The sequence below is a fragment of the Pygocentrus nattereri genome, chromosome 17 (genome assembly GCF_015220715.1).
Source record: "Pygocentrus nattereri isolate fPygNat1 chromosome 17, fPygNat1.pri, whole genome shotgun sequence".
NCBI lineage: Eukaryota > Metazoa > Chordata > Actinopteri > Characiformes > Serrasalmidae > Pygocentrus > Pygocentrus nattereri.
The window spans coordinates 7,052,572-7,077,665 of record NC_051227.1 but is presented as its reverse complement, the minus strand read 5'-3'; the positions used below and the strand labels follow the sequence as shown (position 1 = coordinate 7,077,665).

Genomic DNA, 25,094 nt, shown 5'->3' with positions numbered 1-25,094 from the left:
CGGTTTCTTCCCACAGTCCAAAGACATGCAGTCAGGCCGTTTGGACATGCTAAACTCCCCCTGGGTGTGAATCTGTCTGTCTGTCCTGCGATGGACTGGCAGCCTGTCCAGGGTGCATCCTGCCTTCCGCCCGACGACCGCTGGGATAGGCTCCAGCACCCGCCGTGACCCAGAAGGAGAAGCAGCTTAGAAGATATGTGTCTTCAGTTTTCAACTCAATAGTACACAAATATAGAATGAATATTTTTTAAACTTAAATCACCACGTCTGTCATAAATAAGCTCTCCTCCTACAGCAATGCCGCATTAGCCTCCACTGCTACGAGGCGAGGAAAGGTATCTTGAAGGTGGGAGCAAAAGACAATGGACAGTGATTTTTATTTGCTTGTTATTCCTTTAAGAAGGCTTGGCTAGCACCACAGGGATTCCTGATGATTGTGTTGTATTAGCACAATGCATTCTGGGTATCGTACATGATTTAAGGCTAGTTTTAGGCCCATTAACTTTAATGTGCATTAATGCAACAACATTTCATACCAAGTCATGTTGGACCGTTTTTTATTGATCTATTCATCAAAAAACATTCACACAGTGTAAAGGGCAGCTGCCGTAATCAAACGATGTAAAGAAAATGACGAAGTAAAAGAAATCCTAAAAGGTTTTGATATGAAAGCAGAAAAATAGAGATTTTCTACATCACAGCCTTGAAAAATGTTCAATAACACATCATTCCCTGAGCCTCGAATAATAAGGCTCCTACTGAAAAGGAGTGTTGACTTTAATAACAATAAGTATATCACTAGTACTTTATATACAGGAATACTGATAAGGCACAGACATGAAAAAATAGCCCAGCAAATGCTGAAACTACCTACTGTTTTCTAGAAAAACAAATGGGTTGAACTTTATTAGCCCTGGCCACTTTATCAGAAACTACTCTCTTGTATTTGGATGTTGCTGGTTAGAAACTGTAGGCTCTAGAAACTGTAGCTGGAGTGGACATACAAGGTGTTTCTGATAAAATGGCCAGTTAGGGGAAACACAAGGTAGGTGTTTCTAATAAAGTGGCCAGTTAGTGGAAACACAGGGTTGGTGTTTCTGATAAAGTGGCCAGTTAGTGGAAGCACAAGGTAGGTGTTTCCAATAAAGTGGCAAATTAGTGGAAGTACAAGGTGGGTGTTTCCAATAAAGTGGTCAGTTAGTGGAAGCACAAGGCAGGTATTTCCAACAAAGTGGCCAGTTAGATCCAGTTAGTTAGTCCTGGACCGATAAGCCACTCTCACATATTTCAACAAACCATGAAATTCATACATTCAGGTCAGAGGGAGGCGCAAGAGTACCAGTCAAAAGTTATAATAAGTCGTTTCCAAATTTTAGAATAAGAGTGAACTAATGATCATGAGAAATACCAAACTTTTGACTGGTGCTTTACATCTCTCTCTCTCTCTCTCTCTCTCTTTCTCTCCCTATCGTTCTCTCTCTCTCTCTCTTCTCATTCACCACAGCATTGGCTCCTCTTTGTGTCTCCTGGGAATGCCGTCCCGCTCCATCCTCTCCAGCTTCCGACACCGCCGGATAGACACGACAGCAATCAGGATGATAATTGTCAGCAGCACAGCGCCCCCAATGGCAACAGCCAGAATTACAATCTCAGAGAAGGAGGCTGAAAAAGAAAGCAGAGAAGAAAGTTAGTCCTCACAACAGATTCAAGTCTATAGGTCTTATGCTTCTGCTAACTGGCCACTTTACTAGAAACACCTACCTTGTGCTTCCAAAAACTGGCCACTTTATTAGAAACACCTACCTTGTGCTTTCAAAAACTGGCCACTTTATTAGAAACACCTACCTTGTGCTTCCAATAACTGGAGGAGTTTCTAATAAAGTGGCCAAGAAGTGTATATCTACGTTATTGGGTTTAGGTTTGTTTCACTAGATCGGCGGTTGACCTACCTGAAGTGACCACTCGTAGCCGCACCTCTCCCACGTTTCCGTGGACATCTGGTGGGTTCTTCACCTGACAGCTGAAGGTTCCATTATAACTGAACTTGACGTTTCGCACTACAATGGAGGCGTCCCGCGATGACACATCCCCCGCCCACATCACCTTCTTCTGAAAGCGTCCCTCGGATGGAGGGAAGGGCTTCTCATGGTAGTAGAACACCTGAAGAATGTAAATCAGAGGGCAGTGACCCTCACTGAGTGGCCATTTCAGGTACAGTAGCACACAATATATAATATATTTATATATACAATATAAATATATATTTATTTAATTATCTATATCTGATAATAATATGGTCTTGTGTGTATTATATATACGTAATTACCTATTTGTTATAATAATATGTCCAGTATGTGTTATATATGCGTATGTACCTGTAATAATAGGTCCTATGTGTGTATGTGTGAGAGTGCTCATACTCTAAATATATTAATATATCTGAAGTTTATTAAGTCGTTATGCAGGTGCGTACAGTCTCCTCCTGTCCGGGACCCAGAGGCCTGAAGCTCCAGGAGATGGTGAGGACGGAGCGTCTGATTGGTGCGGAGCTGGAGAAAGAACATTTCAGCCAAACATCTGTCCCGTTTACAGCCTCCACATTACCAGACGTATAAACATGAATGGCAAAGACACCTAGAGAGAGAGAGAGAGAGAGAGAGAGGGGGAGAGAGAGAGAGAGAGGGAGAGAGAGAGAGACAGAGAGAGAGAGAGAGTGTTACGGAGTGAGAGAGAGATATAGAGAGAGTTATGGAGTGAGAGAGAGATATAGAGAGAGTTAGAGAGAGAGACCGAGAGAGAGAGAGAGTTACAGAGTGAGTGAGATATAGAGAGAGTTATGGAGTGAGTGAGAGTGAGTGAGTGAGTGAGTGAGTGAGTGAGTGAGTGAGTGAGTGAGAGAAAGAGAGTTACAGAGTGAGAGAGATATAGAGAGAGTTAGAGAGAGAGCGAGAGAGAGAGAGAGAGAGAGTTATGAAGTGAGAGAGATACAGAGTTAGAGAGAGAGAGAGAGAGAGAGAGAGAGAGAGAGAGAGAGCGAGAGAGAGTTATGGAGTGAAAGAAATATAGAGAGAATTAGAGAGAGAGCGAGAGAGAGAGAGAGAGAGAGAAAGAGAGTTATGGAGTGAAAGAGATATAGAGAGAGTTATGGAGTGAGTGAGAGAGAGAGAGTGAGTGAGTGAGAGAAAGAGAGTTACAGAGTGAGAGAGATATAGAGAGAGTTAGAGAGAGAGCAAGAGAGAGAGAGAGAGAGCGAGAGAGTTATGGAGTGAAAGAGATATAGAGAGAGTTATGGAGTGAGGGAGAGAGAGAGTGAGTGAGTGAGAGAAAGAGAGTTACAGAGTGAGAGAGATATAGAGAGAGTTAGAGAGAGAGAGAGAGAGAGAGAGAGAGAGATGGGTAGAGGGATAAAAATAGTCTGATTAGTGTTTGATGGTGGGGTGAGTTCACTCCCTTTTGCTCTCACTCTTCTCCCCTCGGTTCCCCACTTACTCTACTGCCCTCCAAGCTATCTGGCTGATCTCTAGCGGCCCATACTATCCCCAGCAGTGGACGCTGTCTGAAACTGGACGCACCTCCTATCAACAAACAGACTGCAGATGTGTGGAGGGGGGTCAAGCGCCCTCCCTGAACTCAGACCGGCCACCCCAGATGTCACCCCAAAACTCCTGCCACATCATTCTCTTCCAGGGCCGGTGTTTTTGCGTCTGTAATAGGAGACCACAAAAAGTATACCATCATTAACGTAGTGCTAACACACTATTAGAAATCCCATAGGGGTGCTAGCAGGAATTAGCATTATTGTAGAAGTAGATTTTTTCTTGTGTTTTGAATTTTGACACCGGCGGCTGGAACTGAAGGCCCAACAGTCCTTCACTGAAATATAGAGCAGTGTATTTCATACTAGGGGTGGATCTGACCTATTACGCTCTGTATGATCCAGGTTTTTATTAATAGGTCGTGTGGGAGTTGGGATGAAGCAGGAACCTGTTTTCTCTTATCAGAGAACATTTTACTTCCTAACTCCACCAGAATCACGTTATCAAACATAGTCACCACCCTGTTATCTCTATCAGGACATCCGTAGAACCCTGATGAGCTTTAAATGAAGTTTTACCATAAAGGACCTCAAAGAGCCGTTTGTTTTTCTATATTATCAAAAGATGAAGGAAAAGTTTTTTCTGAGTAACACTTTATTTTGCAGTGCTCTAAGTTCACCTGCTATGCACTTTAGACACACACTTAAAGACGATTCTTTAAGGGTTCTTTAGTAAAGAAAATAATTCTATATAGAACCATGAACTCTTGCATGATTAAAGGATTCGTTGCATAGTGAAATGGTTCCTCAGCTTGATGGAGAGTGAGCTGTAGATTGTTCTAGAGTCTTTTGGAAAATAGGTGGTTTCTTCTATTGTATTGTCTAGAAGAACCCTTTTTTTGGTGCTTTAGAGACCCTTTCCCAAAAAAATTGTAGATAGAACCATCTACAGCACATTTTCCATCAATCTGAGGAACCTGGTCATGATGCAAAGAACCCTTTATCCAAAGGGTTTTTTGAGTGTTAATGGTTCTATATAGAACCCTTGAAAAATCATAATTTTTAAGTGTGTACTCTAAAGTTTTAGATCAATTTCTTTGGGTAACATGATGGTAGATACCAACAGAGTCTGACCATATAACACTGAAGTGGTAGGTTCTAGCTATTAAGGTGATAAAGGACAGTAAAATACACTTTTGTGGCCGAAGATATGTGGACACCCCTCCTAATTATTGAGTTCAAGTGTTTCAGCTATACCCACTGCACACATTGCCATGCAATCTCGACAAACACTGGCAGTAAAATGAGTAAAATGGTGCTGTCATAGGATTCCAGCTTTGCCACAAGTCAGTCAGAATTGTCTGCCCTGCTAGATCTGCCCTAGACAACTGTAAGTGCTATTGTAGTGAAATGGGAACAATGCAAACTGAAGCATTCACTACAGAGTGCCAAACTGTCTCTGGAAGCAACATCAGCACAAGAACTGAGCGTCAGGAGCTTCAAGAAATGGGTTTCCATGGCTGAGCATCTGCATATGAGCCTAAGATCACTATGTGCAATGGCAAGCGTCAGCTGGAGCGGTGTAAAGCATGCTGGTCTCTGGTGCAGTGGAAACGTTCTCTGGAGTGATGAATCACACTTCACTATCTGGCAGTCTGATGGACAACAGTCTGATGGATGACTCTGGGTTTGGTGGATCCCAAGAGAAGCTACCTGCCGGAGTGCACAGTGCCAACAGTAAAGTTTGGTAGAGGAGGGATAATGATCCCATATTTCCAGTAAAGGGTGATATTAATGCTGCAGCACAAGTCACTTTACACAATTATACACTACAGTTTGGGGAAGATCCTTTCCTCTCCCAGCGTGACTGAGCCCATGTGTACAAAGCAGGTCCATAAGCACATGGTTTGATGCATTTGGTGAGGAGGAACTCCAGTGGCCTGCACAGGGCCCTGACCTCAGCCCCACGGAACATCTTTGGGATGAACTAGAATGGAAATTGAGCCAGAGCCTCTAATTCAACACCACTATCTGACCTCACAAACACTCTTTGGCCTGAATGGGCACAAATTCCCACAAACACTCTCCAATTTCTTGTGGAAAGCTGCCCAGAAGAGTGGACACTGTGATGGCGTCAAAAAAGGGCAACTCCATATTATGCCAATGGTTTCACCACATACTTACCCAACTAATACATAGAAGCTAAGGGAATATAAAGAAACCATTACAGTTCTCTACACAAACACATGCAGGGTCTATTTCTCTCTTCATGTTGTTAGCAGTAGCTTCCTCTTCTGACTCTAGTTTCAGGGAGTAAGACTGAGCCTTGTCTGTACAGCATGTCTGAGTGTCTGTGAATGTAATGAAGCTTTAAACACCAACCAGAACACCGCAGCACTCTTCCCTTGACAATCCATCATAACAGAGATGGCTCAGGGAGCAGAGAGAGAATGACAAAAAAAGCAATATACGATTCTGAAGCTACATGTAGCTCTTTTACTGCCATGTTGTGGCTCCACAGCAGAATTAGATTAGTAGGTAATAATAAAATGGACACATTTACAGCTAAAGTTCAGGCTTTGAGGCTAAAACCAGCTACTACTGCTTCGGCTATGCTAAAGGTCCATGCTTATAGCTCACAGTATGGCGTAGAGTCGGTAAGTCTATAGGAGATCCATAAACAACTCAAAACAGGTGTGAGGAAAGTTTGTGGTGCAGTTAGCGCCATGCTAATTGGTAGAGCAAGTTTCTATTGCTAGCTAGCTACATCAGCACCGTAGCTCCAGTGCGAAACTAAAGAGGCACCAAACACATCTTGCCTGGGTTTTAACACTGATTTGAAACATCCATTCATTTGTAAACAGGCTGTTAAAACGATCCTCCATTCATAACCAGAAGCTGCTCTTTGTTCCAGTGTTGTGAGTCTTCAAAATAAGCCCCCTTGTGTCTAATTGATTATTAACTCTAATGAATATTCGGTGGGTAATAATGAATATTTATAGGCTGCATTCAGTGATGATGCTAAATTGACTTATTGAAAGTCTCTGAAACCAGAAAATAAGCACTGATAATTATGATGTTTCATGGTTTCGAGTGTCTGCATGTGAGGAGATGATACATGTGTGTGTAAAAGTATTTGCACACCACTTCAAAGAGCAGCGGATGAGTTCCAGCACTGAGGCATCTGCTTTATAAACGTCAGCGCTGAGGCGATAGAAGAGTCTAAACCATATTTATGTAGATGGTTGTGTTTGAGTGAAGTGTAATCTATGTGTAAGAAATGGAGAAAGGCCAAGTTCAGCTAATGACGAGTTCCAGCCCACATCCACTTATATAAAGGAGAGAGAGAGAGAGAGAGAGAGAGAGAGAGAGAGAGACTCGAGGCATGAAGTCTGTTAAGCATTCGCCCTTTTCTGATCCGGAATTTTCTAATTAGGTATAATTGTATAATAGCAGGCATTTGGCCAGTTTTTCCTCAATGTGTTATTTAAATAGGACAAAATTATATTTTCACTGGCCACTTTATAAGAAACACCTACCTTGGGCTTCCACTCACTGGCCACTTTATTAGAAACACCTACCTTGGGCTTCCACTCACTAGCCACTTTATTAGAAACACCTACCTTGGGCTTCCACTCACTGGCCGCTTCATTAGAAACACCCACCTTGGCTACTCACTGGCCACTTTATTAGAAACACCTACTTTGTAAAGGTGAGTGTAATTTATTGCATAACTACAGAATTCATTGTTTAATTATTGTATTTAAATAATGTAATATAATTCCATTTAAACCACATAAAACACAGAAAAAAAAATAATAATAAACACAGCCTTCATGGCTGGACATGAAGGACATGCATTGCTAAAGAAGCCAGACTGACCACAGATAATCTGCCATATTAAAGAGGATTATGGGATATGAATGGTGGCGTTGAGCTGCTGATGAATCAAATCTCTGATAAAAAGCCAACATGAGCGTTAATGACGTTCATACCTCTGGATAGTTCAGAGGAGAGAACGTAGAGATCAGGTCAACAGCCTGAATAAGGCATCACACATATAAGTCCTTAAATATGATAATATGGTTCATATACAGCACTACATAAAGGTCAGAGACCATTTATTTATTTATTTATTTATTTATTTATTTATTTATTTATTTATTTATTACTTATTTTATTAGAAACACCTACTTTGTACTTCCATAAAAACTGGTCACTTTATTGGAAACACCTACTTTGTACTTCCACTGGCCACTTTATTAGAAACACCTACCTAGTACATCCACTAACTGGCCACTTTATTAGAAACACCTCCACTTGCTGGCCAAAAAATGTTTTCAAAAAGTGTATTGAAAGCTCCAGAGAAAATGTGTCTCCTAACAACCACCTGGAAGAGCTGGTAGACATCAAAACGGTCCCCATCTGATAAACTGCACTCAAAGCTTTCATCTTTGAGAGAGAGGAGAAAATGTAGCTTTGAAAGAGTTTACAGGCTGATGGGTGTAAATCTGTGTTTGCTTACCTCATAAAACAATCAACCAACTTCTAAGACTGAACTTTGGAGGTGTGTCTGCAGATTTTGTTGAAGAACTGATTCTCTTGAAAAGAATGGAACCTGTAATTAAATACGGGTTCTGCTTTTCTTCCTGACGTTGAAGGTTAGTCCTGATTTTCTGTGGTTTTAATACAAAATTGGGACATTTTTGTCCTGAAACTGGAAGAAGAGAAACGGTCGTGTATGACCCAGCAGTGCTGGCGAAGTGTTGCAGCGAGAAAAGCCCTGAGGTTCAGGAAAAAACCTTTAACGCGTCATCCATCAGACACCACACACACTCAGCACCGAACCCTCCCACCAACGCTGTGCGAGTCTTCTATCTCTTTATTCTTTTATCTCAAGAATGAAAAATGAATCTCTTTACACAGGAAAACGTCCAGCAGCTCCTGGTTCTTCTCTGAGGCCCTGAAAACTGTAAACCCAAACCTCAAATCTCAACCAATAAAACTCATAATGAACTATCTTCTTCTTCTACTTCTTTCGGGTGCTCCCTTTAGGGGTCGCCACAGCAGATCATCTGCCTCCATCTTGCCCTATCCATTGCCTCCTCTACTTTCACACCAACCATCTCCATGTCCACCTTCACTACATCCATAAACCTTCTCTGAGGTCTACCTCTTCTCATAATGAACTATAAGAGTCTGGTTTAGAAGATGTATCAACTGTTGACCATTCAAGACGGCCAGAAATAGAGAACTTTCAATCTTTGGCACTAAGTGAGTTCTCAACATCTTGATTTAGGCCTTAAACATTGAACATTATTACTGACCAACATTTAAATCAAAGGTACACAGTTTTCCACTTAGCGGATCAGCCAAGGCATTTCTAGTGTCCAAATTTTTGGTTCTTTAACGCTGGAGGCTAAAGTTACGAACAAACAATAGAAGTCAACAGTCACCCAAATCTTTTTTTTTATAAACACATGTTCAAAACATCTCAACCATCTCAACTATCTCCAGATCTTCAGTATGGTAGTGCAGACTTCTCGATGTGGTTTAGGACAGAGCGTGACTCATTATTAAGTACTGTAAGAGTTTCCTACAAGTTTGCACAAAACCTGGACATATGAGTGCATGCTTATAATAAATATAATAATATGTCCCATATACAGTACCACACAGAGCTCAGAGGCCCTTAGTTTCTAGTCAGAATATCTGTTTAGTACAAGTTATTGATGTTTCAGAAATATTTGTAATGAGATCAGATGTAAGATAATCCACTGGCATAATGACAAAGAAAGTCAAAGTGAAAAACAGGAGTTGTAAAAATGATAAAAATCTACAGAGAAAACTGGTCTCTAACACCCACCTGGAACATCTGGTAGACGTGGATGTGATTTGAGTGGGTTAAGAGAAGTTTTGTGGCTGTATTTACAGAAAATATTTGGGTGACTGTTAGTTTCTAGTGCTTTTTGGCAAAGTTAGCATTGTAGCTCCAGTGCTAAAGTAAAGGAACAAATTTGGACATTAAACATGGTGTGGCTGATTGGTGACATCTGTGATTGGTGGAGAACTGTGTACAGATGATTTTTTACCAGCTTACCAGCTTCTTTTAAGGGTTCATGTATTTATCAGCATCTGCAAGCAGCATAAAACACCAAGAGAGTCTATTTAAGCAACATCTGGACTACAGACTGCTAAGTCATTTGACTAGCCTCCACAAAAAAGACATTCACGCTACAATAGGTGTTTCTAATAAAGTGGCCAGTTAGTGGAAGTACAAGGTAGGTGTTTCTAATAAAGTGACCAGTTAGTGGAAGTACAAGGTAGGTGTTTCTGGTAAAGAGGCCAATGAATGCCTGAGTGAAACAATGTGTGTGTGTGTGTGTGTGTATGTGTGTGTGTGTGTGTGTGTGTGTGTGTGTGTGTGTGTGTGTGTGTGTGTGAGCGAGAGATGGTGGGAGGTAGATGGGGGGGTCTACAGTAGTTCTTCCTGTGTAAAGTCTAAAATAGCCCTGTGTAAAACGAGTCTAATGGCTTTGCTATTGTTTTGCTGCTGTAGCCACTTCAGCATCTGGTGAACATTCTTACTTACAGCACTTCATCCTGACACACCTCAAACGACCTTCAGCCATACATTCTGACCTCGGGTCATTCGCAACCTGTGACATCACTTTCCTTCTTTACGGTGTCCATTTGTTTTCAGATCAGCCACAAACAAAACACTTCAGTGGCCTTCAGTGTCAAATCTCACAACTCTAATGTTTCACATTTTTATTTTTACTGTTGATTTCTAGTGCTTTTTGGCCAAGTTAGCTTTGTAGCTATAGGTACACACACACACACCTATATATACACACACACACCTACACCTACACACACACTTATATACACACACATACCTACACACACATTTATATACACCCACACTTATATACACACACACATACCTATATACACACACACACACCCCTACACACATACACACCTACACCTACACACACACCTATATATATACACACACATACATACACACCTACACTTACACACACACTTATATACACACACATACCTATACACACACACACACACCCCTACACACATACACACCTACACACACACTTATATACACACACATACCTATATACACACACACACACACACTTATATATACACACACACACACACATACCTACACACACACATCTACACACACACATCTACACACACACACACACACACCCCTACACACACTTATACACACATACATCTACACACACACTTATACACACACATACCTACACACACATACACCCCTACATACACACATACCTACACACACACATACACACTTACACGCACACTTATACACATGCACATACCCACACACACATACCTACACACACACTTATATACACACACACACATACCTACACACACATACACCCATATACGCACACTTATATACACACATACCTACACACACTTATACACATGCACATACCTACACACACACTTATACATATGCACATACCCACACACACATACTACACACACATACACCCCTACACACACACTTATATACACACGCACATACCTACATGCACACACACACCCCTACATGCACTTATATACACACACACATACCTACACACACACATACACCCCTACACACACATTTATATACACACACACACATACACCCCTGCACACACACTTATATACACACACTCCTACATGCACATTTATCTGGACACAACCACACACACACACACACACACACTTTGAACACACAAACACACACAAACCCACACACCTATCACACACACACTCATGCACACACCTGCCACTTATTTACCCACTCTCACACACATAACACACACACACACACATGCAGATAACACACATACACACACACACACCCACACCAAACATACACACATAAAACACGCACTAAACACACACAAACAAAACAAATGCACACATAGAAAAGCTGCACAAACACACTTGTTGCTTCAGAGCAGATACAGAGAGAAACAAGTCAATGCCTGTTTACATACCTCACCTACTGTGTGTGTGTGTGTGTGTGTGTGTGTGTGTGTGTGTGTGTGTGTGTGTGTGTGTGTGTGTGTGTGTGTGTGTGTGTGTGTGATTATTATAGGGAAGGGCAGGGAAGAACTTGTTGCCTTGCAGGCACAAAAACAAGCACACACACACACACACACACACTCAGACGTGTTCAGTGGGTGATGAGACATTTTTCTGTACCATTTATATTCAGAAAGATTCAAAATGCAAACGTAACATTTATCCTTGTTTATATACAGACTGTTACAGTAATTGGACAAACTGTTCCCGTCTACTGGAAAAAAAACCCTGAATAACTTAAAACTTGAGCAAACTGTAAAATTACCGTGGTTATCTGGGCTGCCTGCGTCCTGAAACTGTGTTATAACACTTTACAAGTGAGTTGGGTCTCATAAAGTGGCCGGTCAGTGTGGAGTATCTGTTGGCCACGCCCACCATGTGATTACTTCTAGCATGATCTGCTCTGCTAGCACTATCATTACTAATCCCATTTTCCACACTGAGTCAAGGTCACTGCCCACCACTGTTATGATGCTGTTGCGGGAGGTAGGATTTCCACTCCCATCATCCTTTGCACAGCACTGTGCCTTTCCGCTTAACCCTAAGCCTGACTGTGTAAATGTGATGTTTACTGAAGTATCGCTTTAAAGAAAACACAGCAAACCTGCAGCGCATTGCCTTTGAAAGCTGTTCTCCTCCTAAAGTTGTTGCTCAACTAACCACCCTGTATGGGAAAAGGGAGGAGAAAAGAACAGGCAGCTTTGAAAGCACGCATGGAGGAAACACACTACAGGAGTGGAAGCAGAAGACAATACAGTGCTGGCTCCACACAGACAAACACTGGAAAGTCATTAAAGTGCCCTCAGCCATGCAGCCAGAGTGCACAGGACACCCGGTACAGACGTTCAAACCTGAACAAAATCATTATAGAACATGATGAAGCCAGTTATTACTACACCACTTATAACAACAATCTATTATGACTGCACAATAGATTACAACCAATTATCACTACACCACTGGATACGGCAAACATTCTATAACACTGTACACAACAAATACTACACCACTGACAACAGTTAACTATTACTACACCACTGACACCAGTCAATTATCACTACACCATTAACATTGGTCAGTTATTACTACACCACTGACCTCAGTCAATTATCACTACACCATTGACATCAGTCAATTATCACTACACCACTGATGTCAGTCAATTATCACTACACCACTGACAACAGTCAATTATCACTACACCACTGACATCAGTCAATTATTACTACACCACTGATGTCAGGCAATTATCACTACACCACTGACATCAGTCAATTATTACTACACCACTGATGTCAGGCAATTATCACTACACCACTGACATTAGTCAATTATCTCTACACCACTGATGTCAGGCAATTATCACTACACCACTGACATTAGTCAATTATCTCTACACCACTGACATCAATCAATTATTACTACACCACTGATCTCAGTCAATTATCCCTACACCGACATCAGTCAGTTATCACTACACCACTGACATCACTCAATTATTACTACACCACTGACATCAGTCAATTATTACTACACCACTGATGTCAGGCAATTGTCACTACACCACTGACATCAGTCAATTATTACTACACCACTAACATCGGTCAGTTATCACTACACCACTGACATCAGTCAATTATTACTACACCACTGATGTCAGGCAATTATCACTACACCACTGACATTAGTCAATTATCTCTACACCACTGACATTAGTCATTTATCACTACACCATTAAGATCGGTCAGTTATCACTACACCACTGACATCAGTCAATTATTACTACACCACTGACCTCAGTCAATTATCACTACACCACTGACATCAGTCAGTTATCACTACACCACTGACATCACTCAATTATTACTACACCACTGACATCGGTCAATTATCACTACACCACTGACATCAGTCAATTATCACTACACCACTGACATCAGGCAATTATCACTACACCACTGACATCGGTCAGTTATCACTACACCAATGACATCAGTCAACTATTACTACACCACTGACATCAGTCAATTATTACTACACCACTGACATGAGGCAATTATCACTACACCACTGACATCGGTCAGTTATCACTACACCACTGACATCGGTCAGTTATCACTACACCAATGACATCAGTCAATTATTACTACACCACTGACATCAGTCAATTATCACTATACCACTGACCTCTATTGACTGATCACTATTGACAATAACAGCCCTCTGTTACTCTTGTGCTTGTTTTCTTTCTCTAAAAACTGACCTGAAATATCCAGGCTGAGCAGGAGTAGCAGGAGTTGAAGAAGAGCCTGGTTCACACCCATCTCGTTGGTGTTGGAGAGGCTTTGTGTGTACGAGAGAGAGAGAGAGAGAGAGAGAGAGAGAGAGAGAGAGAGAGAGAGAGAGAGAGAGAGACTCCAGTCTGGGGTGCTGGACACAAGCTCCTCCTGCAGGACTTCCCCCACCTGTGCTGGAGCTAAGCCCCACCTCCCAGCCTGGGATTGGCTAGTGATGGCAGCCCTGCCACTGCTAGAATTTTTGACTCCTTTGTATTTTTAACTAATTCACTATTATATAATCTTAGTCCAGGAAAGACACTTCTTACCAGTCCTAGGGAGGAAGGCCGAGCTGAAAGAAATAGATAGAAATCTATAGAAATAAATGTCATTCCACTGATATCATTACACTATGATGAGTGTTTATTTTTTTCATTATTTTGTTTAAAACATTATGCACACAACACCTTTGGCAAACAAAACATTTGTAATGCAACATTAAAGATGAAATAATGTGTACATGTGTAAAATATGAATTAGCAGTGAAAGTGTTATTTATTGTACTATTATAAATATATACATATACATAATATATACAATATAGTATATTTTACAAAAATAATGTAAATGAAGAAAATCCTAACATTATATATTTTATTGATTGCTATTTTAAATTACAGAGAATGGAGTTCCTTATGTATTACAAATAAATTGGCAATTTCAATAAAATACTAAGACTAAAACCTTTAAAATGCAGCAGTAAATGTACGATATTGAGATGTAAGATGCGTGTGATCTAAATTAACACCTGTACTATTATTTTGTTAATTAATATTATTTATTATTGTTCTTATTTAATTATTGAAGTACTATTATTTATTAACACCCACCACTAACTATTAGTAGACCACTGTTATAAACACTTAGAGGCCAATCTTTAACAATTATATATTTTAACAAAATACACACACACACACATCTTCTAAGCCGCTTCTCCTTCTGGCTTGCGGGGGGTGCTGAAGCCTATCCCAGCTGTCATCGGGTGGAAGGCAGGATGCACCCCGGACAGGTCGCCTGTCACATCATATATGTAATTTAAATGATTCTTCTTATTATTAGTTTTATAAATTATGATTGCTACAATAATACAACATGTGGAGTTACATATATAGTACAAAACATAAAAGTTATTTTAAATAACAGCTATATAATTTCTAAAACAAAAACATTTAGAATACAGTAGATAATATGTGTAGATTGGATTAAGATCAAGTGACCCTTATTAGTCCCACAATGGGGAAATTTCACCTCTGCGTTTAACCCCCATCCATGAAGTGAAACACCACACCCCCACACACACTAGTGAACACACACACTAGGGGGCAGTGAGCACACTTGCCTGGAGTGGTGGGCAGCCCTATCCACAGCACCTGTGGAGCAGTTGGGGGTTAGGTGTCTTGTTCAAGGGCACCTCAGCATGTCACATGCTGTCAGTTCAGGGGAGCAAACCAGCAACCTTCTGGTCACAAGGCTGACTCCCTAACCTCCAGCCCACGACTGCCCCCAACATGAACTAATAGCATTATTATTCTTTATTTACTGTTATATAGCTTATATTTACGTTTCAATACACATATAATATTCACTGTCACTGTTGTCAGAACAAAACCTCTCCATTTGAAAATGCCTGTTGTCAGGATGTGTCGCCACCTGATGGTGCTAAAGGGCTTTTTGCTGGTCAACAATTCAAACAGGTTCAAAAAGCCTAGCAAGACTTTTCTGTTTGATTCACTCTTATGTTTGGTAAAATATGTTTATTTGGCACAAGATATGTAAAAGATATGAATTTCTATTAAAAAAAAAAGAGCATTCTATTTGTAATATCTAAACGTAGAGAAAACATTTAAGTGTAAGGGTCAACGTTGCCTTAGTAGCCTGAACGCTGAATGCTCTTATACTGTTTTCTAATAGTTTTAGTAGAACTGATTCAAGACTTTGACATCGCTAAAAAGTAAACTGACATCACACAATGCAATTGAAAGTCTGAGAAAACCTCAAAGGAAGCAGGAAGAGCGAGAGAGCGAGAGAGAGAGAGAGAGAGAGAGAGAGAGAGAGAGAGAGCAAACGAGAAGGCAGGAAACAACCTCTAGGTGTTCTGAAGTGAATTTGATGCTGGGGAGAAGAACTGGGTCTGGAAGAAGAACAGAAAGAGAGAAAATGAACAGACGTGAACTGATCAGCCTTTTTGTGCTCTTTGCAGGATTAACATTAACTACTGCAGATGGAGATGAAGTGAATAAACATGGTAAATATATATTTTCCTTTAATCATTTTCTGTTGGAGTGTTGAGGCCATTTCATATTTTTTCTTAATAACCCTTTGTGCTAAAAAAGTGAAATAGTGGTGTAAGATTAAGTTGCAAAGTTTGTGTAAAACTGGGAAAATGTATATATATATATATATATATATATATATTGCTGCTGTCGGAAGAAAACCTTGTATCTCCATTTTTGTTGTTTTTCAGTTTTTGACACAATTTGAAACTGTTACCCTCTACATTTTGTGTAAATTTCATGTTGAAGACTAAAAGAAACGACTCAAAATTACTTGGAAAAAATTCTGATTCCATTGACTTACATTAAAAGTAAAGTAGGTTTTTTCCTTATATATATATACACACTGTAAAACAAGCTTGTCAGTTCAACCTAAAAAAATACTGCATGTGGTAACAAGCAACTGAATGTTTTTATATCAATGTAATTTTTTGAGTTCAATTAAAATAGCTTGCTTGCTTGTTACCACATGAAGTATTTTTTTAGGTTGAACTGACAAAGTCAAATCACCCAAAAGGGCCTCAGAGTGGGAGCAGGAGATGACAAAGGCAGCTCTTTTGCTCATTCTCATTTACTTATTTCATTTATTTTTTTGAAATATGTTCCCATGTGCCTCCAAATTGAGGATAATATAGTAATGCATCCTCAGTGGATCTAATAAGGCTTTACTCTGCATTGGCTGAGTGAAATCTTCATAAAGACGTGTGTGTAAGAGTCAGGACTGCCGGTAACTTTGAGCCACATGGGGAGTGAAAATGCTGTAAACTAATATTGATGTTCTCTGACACAGAAACATCTAACCTGTACATCGATGGTACTACAGTCACCCTGTTCTGTCCAGAAGAGCCTACTAAGTGGAAAAAAGATGGGGCAGATTTAGTTGGAACAGACAAAAACTTAACCATAAGCAACTACAAAGATGAGAACAATGGATTTTATCAGTGCGGCACAGAAAAAAACAAATACTATTTCTACACCAAGCTAAAGGGTAAGTATTAATGATGTTTTTCCACTGAATCAGTTGAAAGATGTTTCTGAATGTTTCTTTTTCTAATTCTTCCCATTTTGTGAGAACTGTGCAGGCGTGTAATGAAAGCATTCGAGTGTTATTCAGACTTCAGGTCATGTGGTTCTGAAGAAAAAAGCCTACTAGGGATTGACAATACCGCTGACTCGCACCCTTTTAAAGTCTTTGTATGCACAAAAAATAGAAATCTTAGTGATTTATACTGTAAACATTGGAAAATTCCAACATCAGTAAAATATATTTTACATTTTTGCATCATTTAATCATTTAGATGTAAACAAAGTCAAATATTTAGATGTAAACACAGGAAACAGGTTACATGGTCAACTTATACATTTATATGGAATGTTGATGATGGTAGTTTCCTTTAGGGACAATTTTGCCTCACAGCACCCTGCATGTACCCGCCACCATCAATTGATTTGTAAAAAGGTCAAACTTTTCTCAAAATCATCATAAAACAGTGTCATCAGGCAGTGAACTCATAACCATTATATTTCATGTAGGAACTTTCTGAGGAGCTTTTAGAGGTGGACGTCTGGTTCCTATCACCACCACTGTGAACAGTTCTGACTCGCACTGAATAAAGATATAAATACACTACATGATCTACAAAAGCTGATAGTTCAAGGATATTTTTGTTTGTGTCCACAATTTTATACATTTTTTGTGAATCATTTCTATTTATGAGTTTAACATGTTGAAAAAATAAGACTTTGCCATAACAAAATTTGCCATAACAAATAAACAGTAATTATGCATTAAAACATTGAATTTGACCAGGAGTGCCAAAACTTTTGTACACAACTGTACTTAACGCATTCATTCCCTTTTATTGCTACTCTGACAATATAAACAAAAAACGAGTGTTTCCATAGCAAACCTAACTAATGCAGTGCATCCAACAATAAAGACAGCATTGAGCTTCTTTTGTACAGTGATAGGAAACACTGAAGGCTCCAGTTCCACACACTAATCCATTTAACTGACCACTGTGGACGTACAGGCTGACCCGCGACAAACAGACACGTTTAGAATTAATTGCTAGCAAGTCATTCAGTTTAACAGCGTTAGCTAAACTGTCTAAGGCTGAATGGGCCTATTCATCAAATGATATATATTATTTTATAATTAACGTTAAATACTAATTATCGAATACATATTCAGTTTTATTCAAAATATAGTCAAATTAAGGAACACCAGGGTTGTTTTGCACAGTTATCACTCTCTGCTGTATATCCCAGACATACCATGCATTAGCATAAAAAACAGATACTTTCAGTTTTTCCAGTAAAAAAAAAACAAAAAACATTTACATTTTTTTCGATATCTCCTGGATTTAGTGCAATCATGTAGGGACGGTTGGCTCACAGTGAAAAAATTCTATTTTGAAAGAAAATGAAGCAGGAAATACGTAAAAGTATCTGATCAATAAAAAATGATAAATAGAGAATATCATGCAAATATAATTATGTAATGTAAATTGCTTGTGATCAATTATTTTAATCTTGAATTGCACAAATCATGAAATATCAAAAATCTATGAAATATTAAATGTAATAACAGAGTTGCAACGCGTTTAGTATGTGCGCCACATATAAATGATTGGGTTTTTTACAGCAGCTCTCCATATAAACAGGCTCACACTCATGCCGACCAAGCCCACCTGCATCAGACAGAAGCTTGTATTTGCTTTATATTAGTTTGCTAGCATTACTTTGGCTTTCAACTAAAAAAAGATTGAACACATCAATATCTCAGTATTGACCCCCCACCCCCCCCCACTCCACTCCTCGCACATACTTAGATATGAAACAATCAGTTTGAAAATGATCTTGAAAACAGAATAAAACATAATAAAGCATAGAGAACGCATGAAAGCTCCTCCTCTCTCTCCTCTGTTCTTCTCTTCATTTCTCCCTCTCTCCCCCTCTCTTTGGGCAGTGTGTGTGGACTGTGTGGACCTGGACATGGGTTGGGCTACAGCGATTGTGATCGGAGATATTCTGGTCACTCTGGGGGTCATCCTCATAGTCTACCTGTGCGCTAAGAAGAAGGCCGGTCCTGCTCCTCGTCAGAGAGGTAACAGCACACTATAAACAATCTACACAATGTTCAATATACTGTACACAATATCTATAGTGGAAATAATAATAATATATAACATACTAAGCACAGTATATAACACCATACACCATCTTCAAAGTGTACAATATATACACAAAGTATGCAATATACCACATATCATACACAATATACACAATATATTACATACCATGCACAAAATACAACATAACACATATCATACACAACATATATAAAATATATTACATAACACACACTATATATAAGATACAGTACAAAATATATAAGAAACTAAACACAATATATAATATACAACCTTTTAAACACAACATATAATACACAACATACCATGCACAATAATATACAACCTTTTAAACACAACATATAATACACAACATACCATGCACAATAATATACAACCAACTAAACACAACATATAATACACAACATACCATGCACAATAATATACAACCTTTTAAACACAACATAATACACAACATACCATGCACAATAATACACAACTAACTAAACACAACATATAATACACAACATACCATGCACAATAATATACAACCAACTAAACACAACATACAATACACAACATACCATGCACAATAATATACAACCAACTAAACACAACATATAATACACAACATACCATGCACAATAATATACAACCTATTAAACACAACATATAATACACAACATACCATGCACAATAATATACAACCTATTAAACACAACATATAATACACAACATACCATGCACAATACACCATACACAATATAAATAAATACATAACAACAACAAAAAAAGCAGATGCACAGTCTTTGCGTGACAGTGGTGATGTACAAGCACAGCAGACATCATCATCAGAGATCGCTTAAAATTGTGTTTTATATCTTACAGCAACACCAGGCCGTCAGGCAGGCGCTCCTCCTCCTCCAAACCCCGATTACCAGGTACCTTGAAAAGCAGTTGTGTAGTTGAATATAAAAAACCCTTAAACTTTAGATCATCTAGTTCATTTGTTGATGGACTGTTTGTGTTAGTCGTCCACCAGACTTTTATCAGTGGTCAGTTTGTGGTCACACAGCCACTCTGGATATTTCTGCAACGCTCAAATGTAGCAGTGACACTGACGAGTGTGAAAACGCCAGCAGCACCGCTGTGTCTGATACACACACTACCATAGAGGTGTCACTGCTGTGCTGAGAACTGACCAACTCCCATATAATACCTGGTCTCGTGGTAAGAAACTGACCAATGATGAACAGGGTAGAGGGCGTCTGATTAATCATACAGCAACAAATGGGCTATAACCCGTAATCAGACGCATGTACTAGTGTTAAAAAGGCTGGAATCACTCAATATACTTAATATTTGCTTTTATTTGGTTCAATAATAACATACAGTGTATTTTGGAAAGTTATCTAGACATTAGAAGGTATTTAAGATGTTTGTCAATATTTCCAATGTTTTTTAAATATCAAGAAATTAATAAATGATAATGATTTACTGTTATTAATGATATGGAAGCAGAAGGTGGGTGTTTTTAATAAAGTGGCCAGTTACTGGAACCACAAAGTTGGTGTTTCTAATAAAGTGGCCAGTTAGTGGAACCACAAGGTGGGTGTTTCTAATAAAGTGGCCAGTTAATGGAAGTAAAAGGTGGGTGGCCACTGAGTGTTTATGCTTTTAAAGATTTGCTAAAGGTTTGATTTTAAAATTTGTCCTTCTGCAGGTTCTGAATCCAGCCACACGCAGCAGAGACGTGTACGCTGAGGCAGTACGGAAACACTGAGGACCTGATGGACGCTCCCAAACAGCGTCTTCAGTGGGGTCACCTGTTTGAAACTCAGGATCTGTTTAAAGCGTGGTTTAATACAGTCCCCAACTTCAGCCTAATGGTTCAGTCAAAAACCTAATTTACAAGACATGTTCGGCGTGTGAGGTTTGGAAATGTGTGTAAATTAAATTTTTGGCTGAGCCGGCAGTTTAAACCTTGCTTGAGGTGCTTTGAAAACACCTTTGATTTATTTTTTTAATTTGAAAGTTTGGAATCACTGTTTTTTAATTGACAACTGGTATTAATAACCAGAATGCCTTGTATTTGAACTGTGATCAAGTCAAACAAATTTTGAGGCAGATACATTAAAACCACAGATTCCAAATTGGGTTCTTTTCAGTCGATGGTTCTTTTTGTAATCAACTTCTTCTTGTATTTAGTGGGTGGTTCTTCAAACTTCATTTACATGAGATCTCTGGGTGTGGAGAACCTTTTTAAATTTTGAAGAACCTCCATGTAATGTGAAGGTTCCATACCAGTTGTAGTTGCTTTTTCGTAATGATTTACATCCAAGCCAAGAACCATTTAATAGCCTTTATTTTAAAGGGCATTCACTTATTATTTATTGTTTAATAGCTGTTATTAACAGATTATTAGATATCACTGTTGTCGGACCAAAACCTTGTATCTCCAAAATAGTAACTTTACAGGAGAAGGAAAAAATCTACTTTTAAAAACAAAAGGTATTTTCAAATTATTTAAAAAACTGAAAAACATCAAAATATCTGAGATTTTGTCCCGAGAACAGCGCTATATAACCCATTAACTAACCATAGTCTTTCCTGTAGAACCCTTCAAGAACCTCCTTTGAAGGCTTTTCTTAAACGAACAATTCTGGAATCAAGTTTATAGCATCTACACCATAAAAGTTCATTTTGAAAACAACAACAGTTATTAATCCAACAAGTGATTCCAAACTTCTGAGCAGTAGTGTATATACGGCACTGTTGTACCTTCGGGGTACAACAATTACCAAATTCTACTGTTCAGGGCACGTTGTCCTCTTTACAGCTGCCACAGATTGAGAATTCAGATGTAATAAATCAGAAAATAAACACACAGAATTAGGAGCTAAATGTTGAGTGAAATATAAGTTAACAAAAAGTAGATTACGCTCCTCACTAAAGTGCTTAAGTAGCCGTATTAACTTCTTACATATTGTTTAAGGCATTTAGAAAAGTGTAAATTCTTCAAAATGTTGTGGAGCTGAATAGTTGCCAAACTCTTCTTCTTTATCTCACATCATCAAATAAAAGCTTCGCTCTGTAAATGTGCTCACAGTTATGCTGAGGTTGGTTACCGAGTGATTATTTGGCTGCTTATTTAGAACAAAACTCACTGCTTTTCTGGGTCACGTTTTATTTTGAAAGTTTCCTGTAGATCATTTACAGACACTTTAACTGACAAACTATCTGATGGAACTCAACTGATTATCAACCGTGTTCAGGTTAGGGCTAAATTTAGGATTAGGTCTGAAGTTAAGATTGGGTTTAGGTTTGGGATTATGATCAGGTTTAGGATTAGGTTTCAGTTCTGGATTTAAAATTTGGGCTCAGTTTAGGGTGAAGTTTAGGTTAGTGTTAAATTTAAGGGTAGGATTATGTTTAGATTTTGAGTTAAAGTTAGGACTGGGGTAAAGTTTACTTTTTGGGTTAAAGGTAAGGTTAGGTTTTAGATTTTGGGTTAAGGTTGAGTTTAGGTTTACTTTTTGGATTAAAGTTAAGGTTGGGTTTTGGTTTAGATTTTGGATTAATGTTAGGGTTGAGTTTAAGTTTAGATTTTTGGTTGAGGTTAGGGTCAGATTTAGGTTTACATTTTACGTTGAAGTTAAGGTCAGGTTTAGGTTTAGATTTGGGATTAAAGTTTAGGTTTAGATTTTGGATTCAAATTAAGGTTGGGTTTGGGCTTATATTTTGGGTCAAAGTTAACATTAGGTTTATGTTTAGAGTTTTGGTTAATTGAGGTCAGGTTTAGGTTTACATTTAGAGTTAAAGTTTGGGTTTAGGTTTAGATTTTGATACAGTTAAGGGTAGGCTTAGGTTTACATTTTGGATTAAAGTTAAGAGTAGGCTTAGGTTTTGGTTTGAAGGTAAAGCTTTTTGAGCCATGCAGCATCTACAGTGGACTCTCAAAATAAAGTTAGGCTCATGTCCTTTTTCTAAGTAGAAAGAAGACTAGAACATCCCATACTCTGTCTAAATGTATAGTCTTATAATATTTGCTATGAAGCGAGCTAATAGTTTTTCCCATTAACAGTGTCATATTTTTGTCAGATCATACTATGAATATCAGCTCCAGTGCTGAAGAATCACTCAACAGAATATATGTGTAAATAAAGACACCAGCTCCATCTCAGCATTCACTTTTAATAAAGAATTACTCTGATTTTCTCTCAGTTTGTTAATGTATAGTATTGAATACTGTTGAAATTATTTGCTTATTGTTATTATGCTATACTTCATTCTGTTACTATTCTACAAGAGTGCAAATGATGTTTCTTCTTTAAGGTTCAAGTTTTAATTCATGTTTATTTTTTTCTTAAATCATGTCGAAAAAATTTCATATTTGCTGAAAATATTTAGCTGAAAATATGAATATTATTGCAATGTACTGTTGAAATTTCCTAAGCATCAGTAGATTAATAGGACAGTAAAATGGAAACTTATATAGATATAATTTTAAGATATAATTTCAAATATGCCAATGTATATGATATTTCACACCATATTTCTGAAAATTCATGTGTTTATCACCTTTATTTGTGTTTTAGTCTGAATTTCTTTCATTAAACTTCACAATAAAGCCATATTTTCAATCAAATATTTATGAATGACTCTGGAAACAAATGAAAAAAATCTACCATTGCATCACTGACTCAGTTTCATAATGCATGCAGTATCATAAGTTATTTACATTTTAGAGTCTGCTTTCAGACAGTGTGTCACACACCCACAGCAGGCTGTCATTTACAGAAATTCAAAGAGATGATTTAGGGGAAAAAGCTGAAATACAGAGGCACATTATCAGTTACTCAGAGCTACTTTTAGATGCCCTTACAGAAAAGGAAAATTTGCACAGGGAAGTGTTTACATTAGATCTTATTCAGAGCTCTTTAATGCTCTAAAAACAGTGTTACAGTTGTTTTGCAAGTTTCCGTTGCTTCTCTTGCAGATTCAGAAATGTATTTCACTTTTTTGTAAAGCAGTTTAAACAATACCATGATTTAAGTTAATAAAGGACTGATTACATAACTTAGATATTGGATAGTATACAATGTGACAGTTATCAGACAGAGTTTGCTTAACGTTTCATGTAATAGCATTGTATGAATGAGCCTTTAGGGGCAGTAAACTCTTCAGACTTCTGGTTCCTATCACTAACACTAACCTTCTCTAGAATGCTGCATTTCAAATCAAACCACTATGAATGATGTTGTTTTTACATCTTAAGCTGTTACATACTAGTGGAATTCCCCTTTTCTCCTATATCTGTTGAAGAGAATGAATGTTTGGGTTGGATGGAGTCCCCTTGGATGCTTCATCAACATTCTAGTCTCAAGGTCCGGGCATAGGTGGCCACATTTTCATTCAAAATCTCTTGGAAAACTACCATGATTCACAGAGTGGACTGTGGATTTACACATGGCCATCAAAATGCTTTCGTCAACAGTATTAAAAAATGTTATTCAAGAACCTTTTCAAAGTTTAAAGAATCTTCACATGAAGGTTCAAAGGTTTTTCTTAGAACGATACATCCAGACAGAGATTTACACTTCAACAGAGAAGTTTGACTAGGTCACAAGCTGGATACTTCATCCTACAACATTGTCATTTGACTAGACTA

The 25,094-nt window shown here is 38.5% G+C and overlaps 2 protein-coding genes across 2 annotated transcripts; one reads left to right on the top strand and one right to left on the bottom strand.

The window, feature by feature from the left end:
* Positions 1 to 1,122: 1,122 nt before the first annotated feature.
* Positions 1,123 to 14,048, bottom strand: LOC108434371 (myelin protein zero-like protein 2). The gene is made up of 4 exons (XM_017709441.2): positions 13,944 to 14,048; positions 2,474 to 2,634; positions 1,950 to 2,160; positions 1,123 to 1,662 (listed from the first exon to the last, which is right to left on the bottom strand). Exons 1-4 carry the CDS (start codon positions 14,002 to 14,004, stop codon positions 1,496 to 1,498), a joined length of 600 nt encoding a protein of 199 aa, XP_017564930.1. The 5' UTR covers positions 14,005 to 14,048; the 3' UTR covers positions 1,123 to 1,495.
* A 2,040-nt stretch (positions 14,049 to 16,088) lies between these two features.
* LOC108434370 (T-cell surface glycoprotein CD3 epsilon chain) lies at positions 16,089 to 22,535 on the top strand. The gene is made up of 5 exons (XM_017709440.2): positions 16,089 to 16,261; positions 17,080 to 17,277; positions 19,261 to 19,398; positions 20,312 to 20,364; positions 21,147 to 22,535. Exons 1-5 carry the CDS (start codon positions 16,126 to 16,128, stop codon positions 21,204 to 21,206), a joined length of 585 nt encoding a protein of 194 aa, XP_017564929.2. The 5' UTR covers positions 16,089 to 16,125; the 3' UTR covers positions 21,207 to 22,535.
* Positions 22,536 to 25,094: the final 2,559 nt, after the last annotated feature.

Coding starts and splice junctions, on each gene's coding strand:
- LOC108434371 (XM_017709441.2), bottom strand. CDS start 14,004: ATGGGTGTGAACCAGGCTCTTCTTCAACTCCTGCTACTCCTGCTCAGC. Junction 2,635..13,943: donor GCTCAGCCTGGATATTTCAG/GTCAGTTTTTAG, acceptor CTCTCTCTCTAG/GTGTCTTTGCCATTCATGTT. Junction 2,161..2,473: donor GTCCCGGACAGGAGGAGACT/GTACGCACCTGC, acceptor TACATTCTTCAG/GTGTTCTACTACCATGAGAA.
- LOC108434370 (XM_017709440.2), top strand. CDS start 16,126: ATGCTGGGGAGAAGAACTGGGTCTGGAAGAAGAACAGAAAGAGAGAAA. Junction 17,278..19,260: donor TTTCTACACCAAGCTAAAGG/GTAAGTATTAAT, acceptor CTCTTTGGGCAG/TGTGTGTGGACTGTGTGGAC. Junction 20,365..21,146: donor CTCCAAACCCCGATTACCAG/GTACCTTGAAAA, acceptor GTCCTTCTGCAG/GTTCTGAATCCAGCCACACG.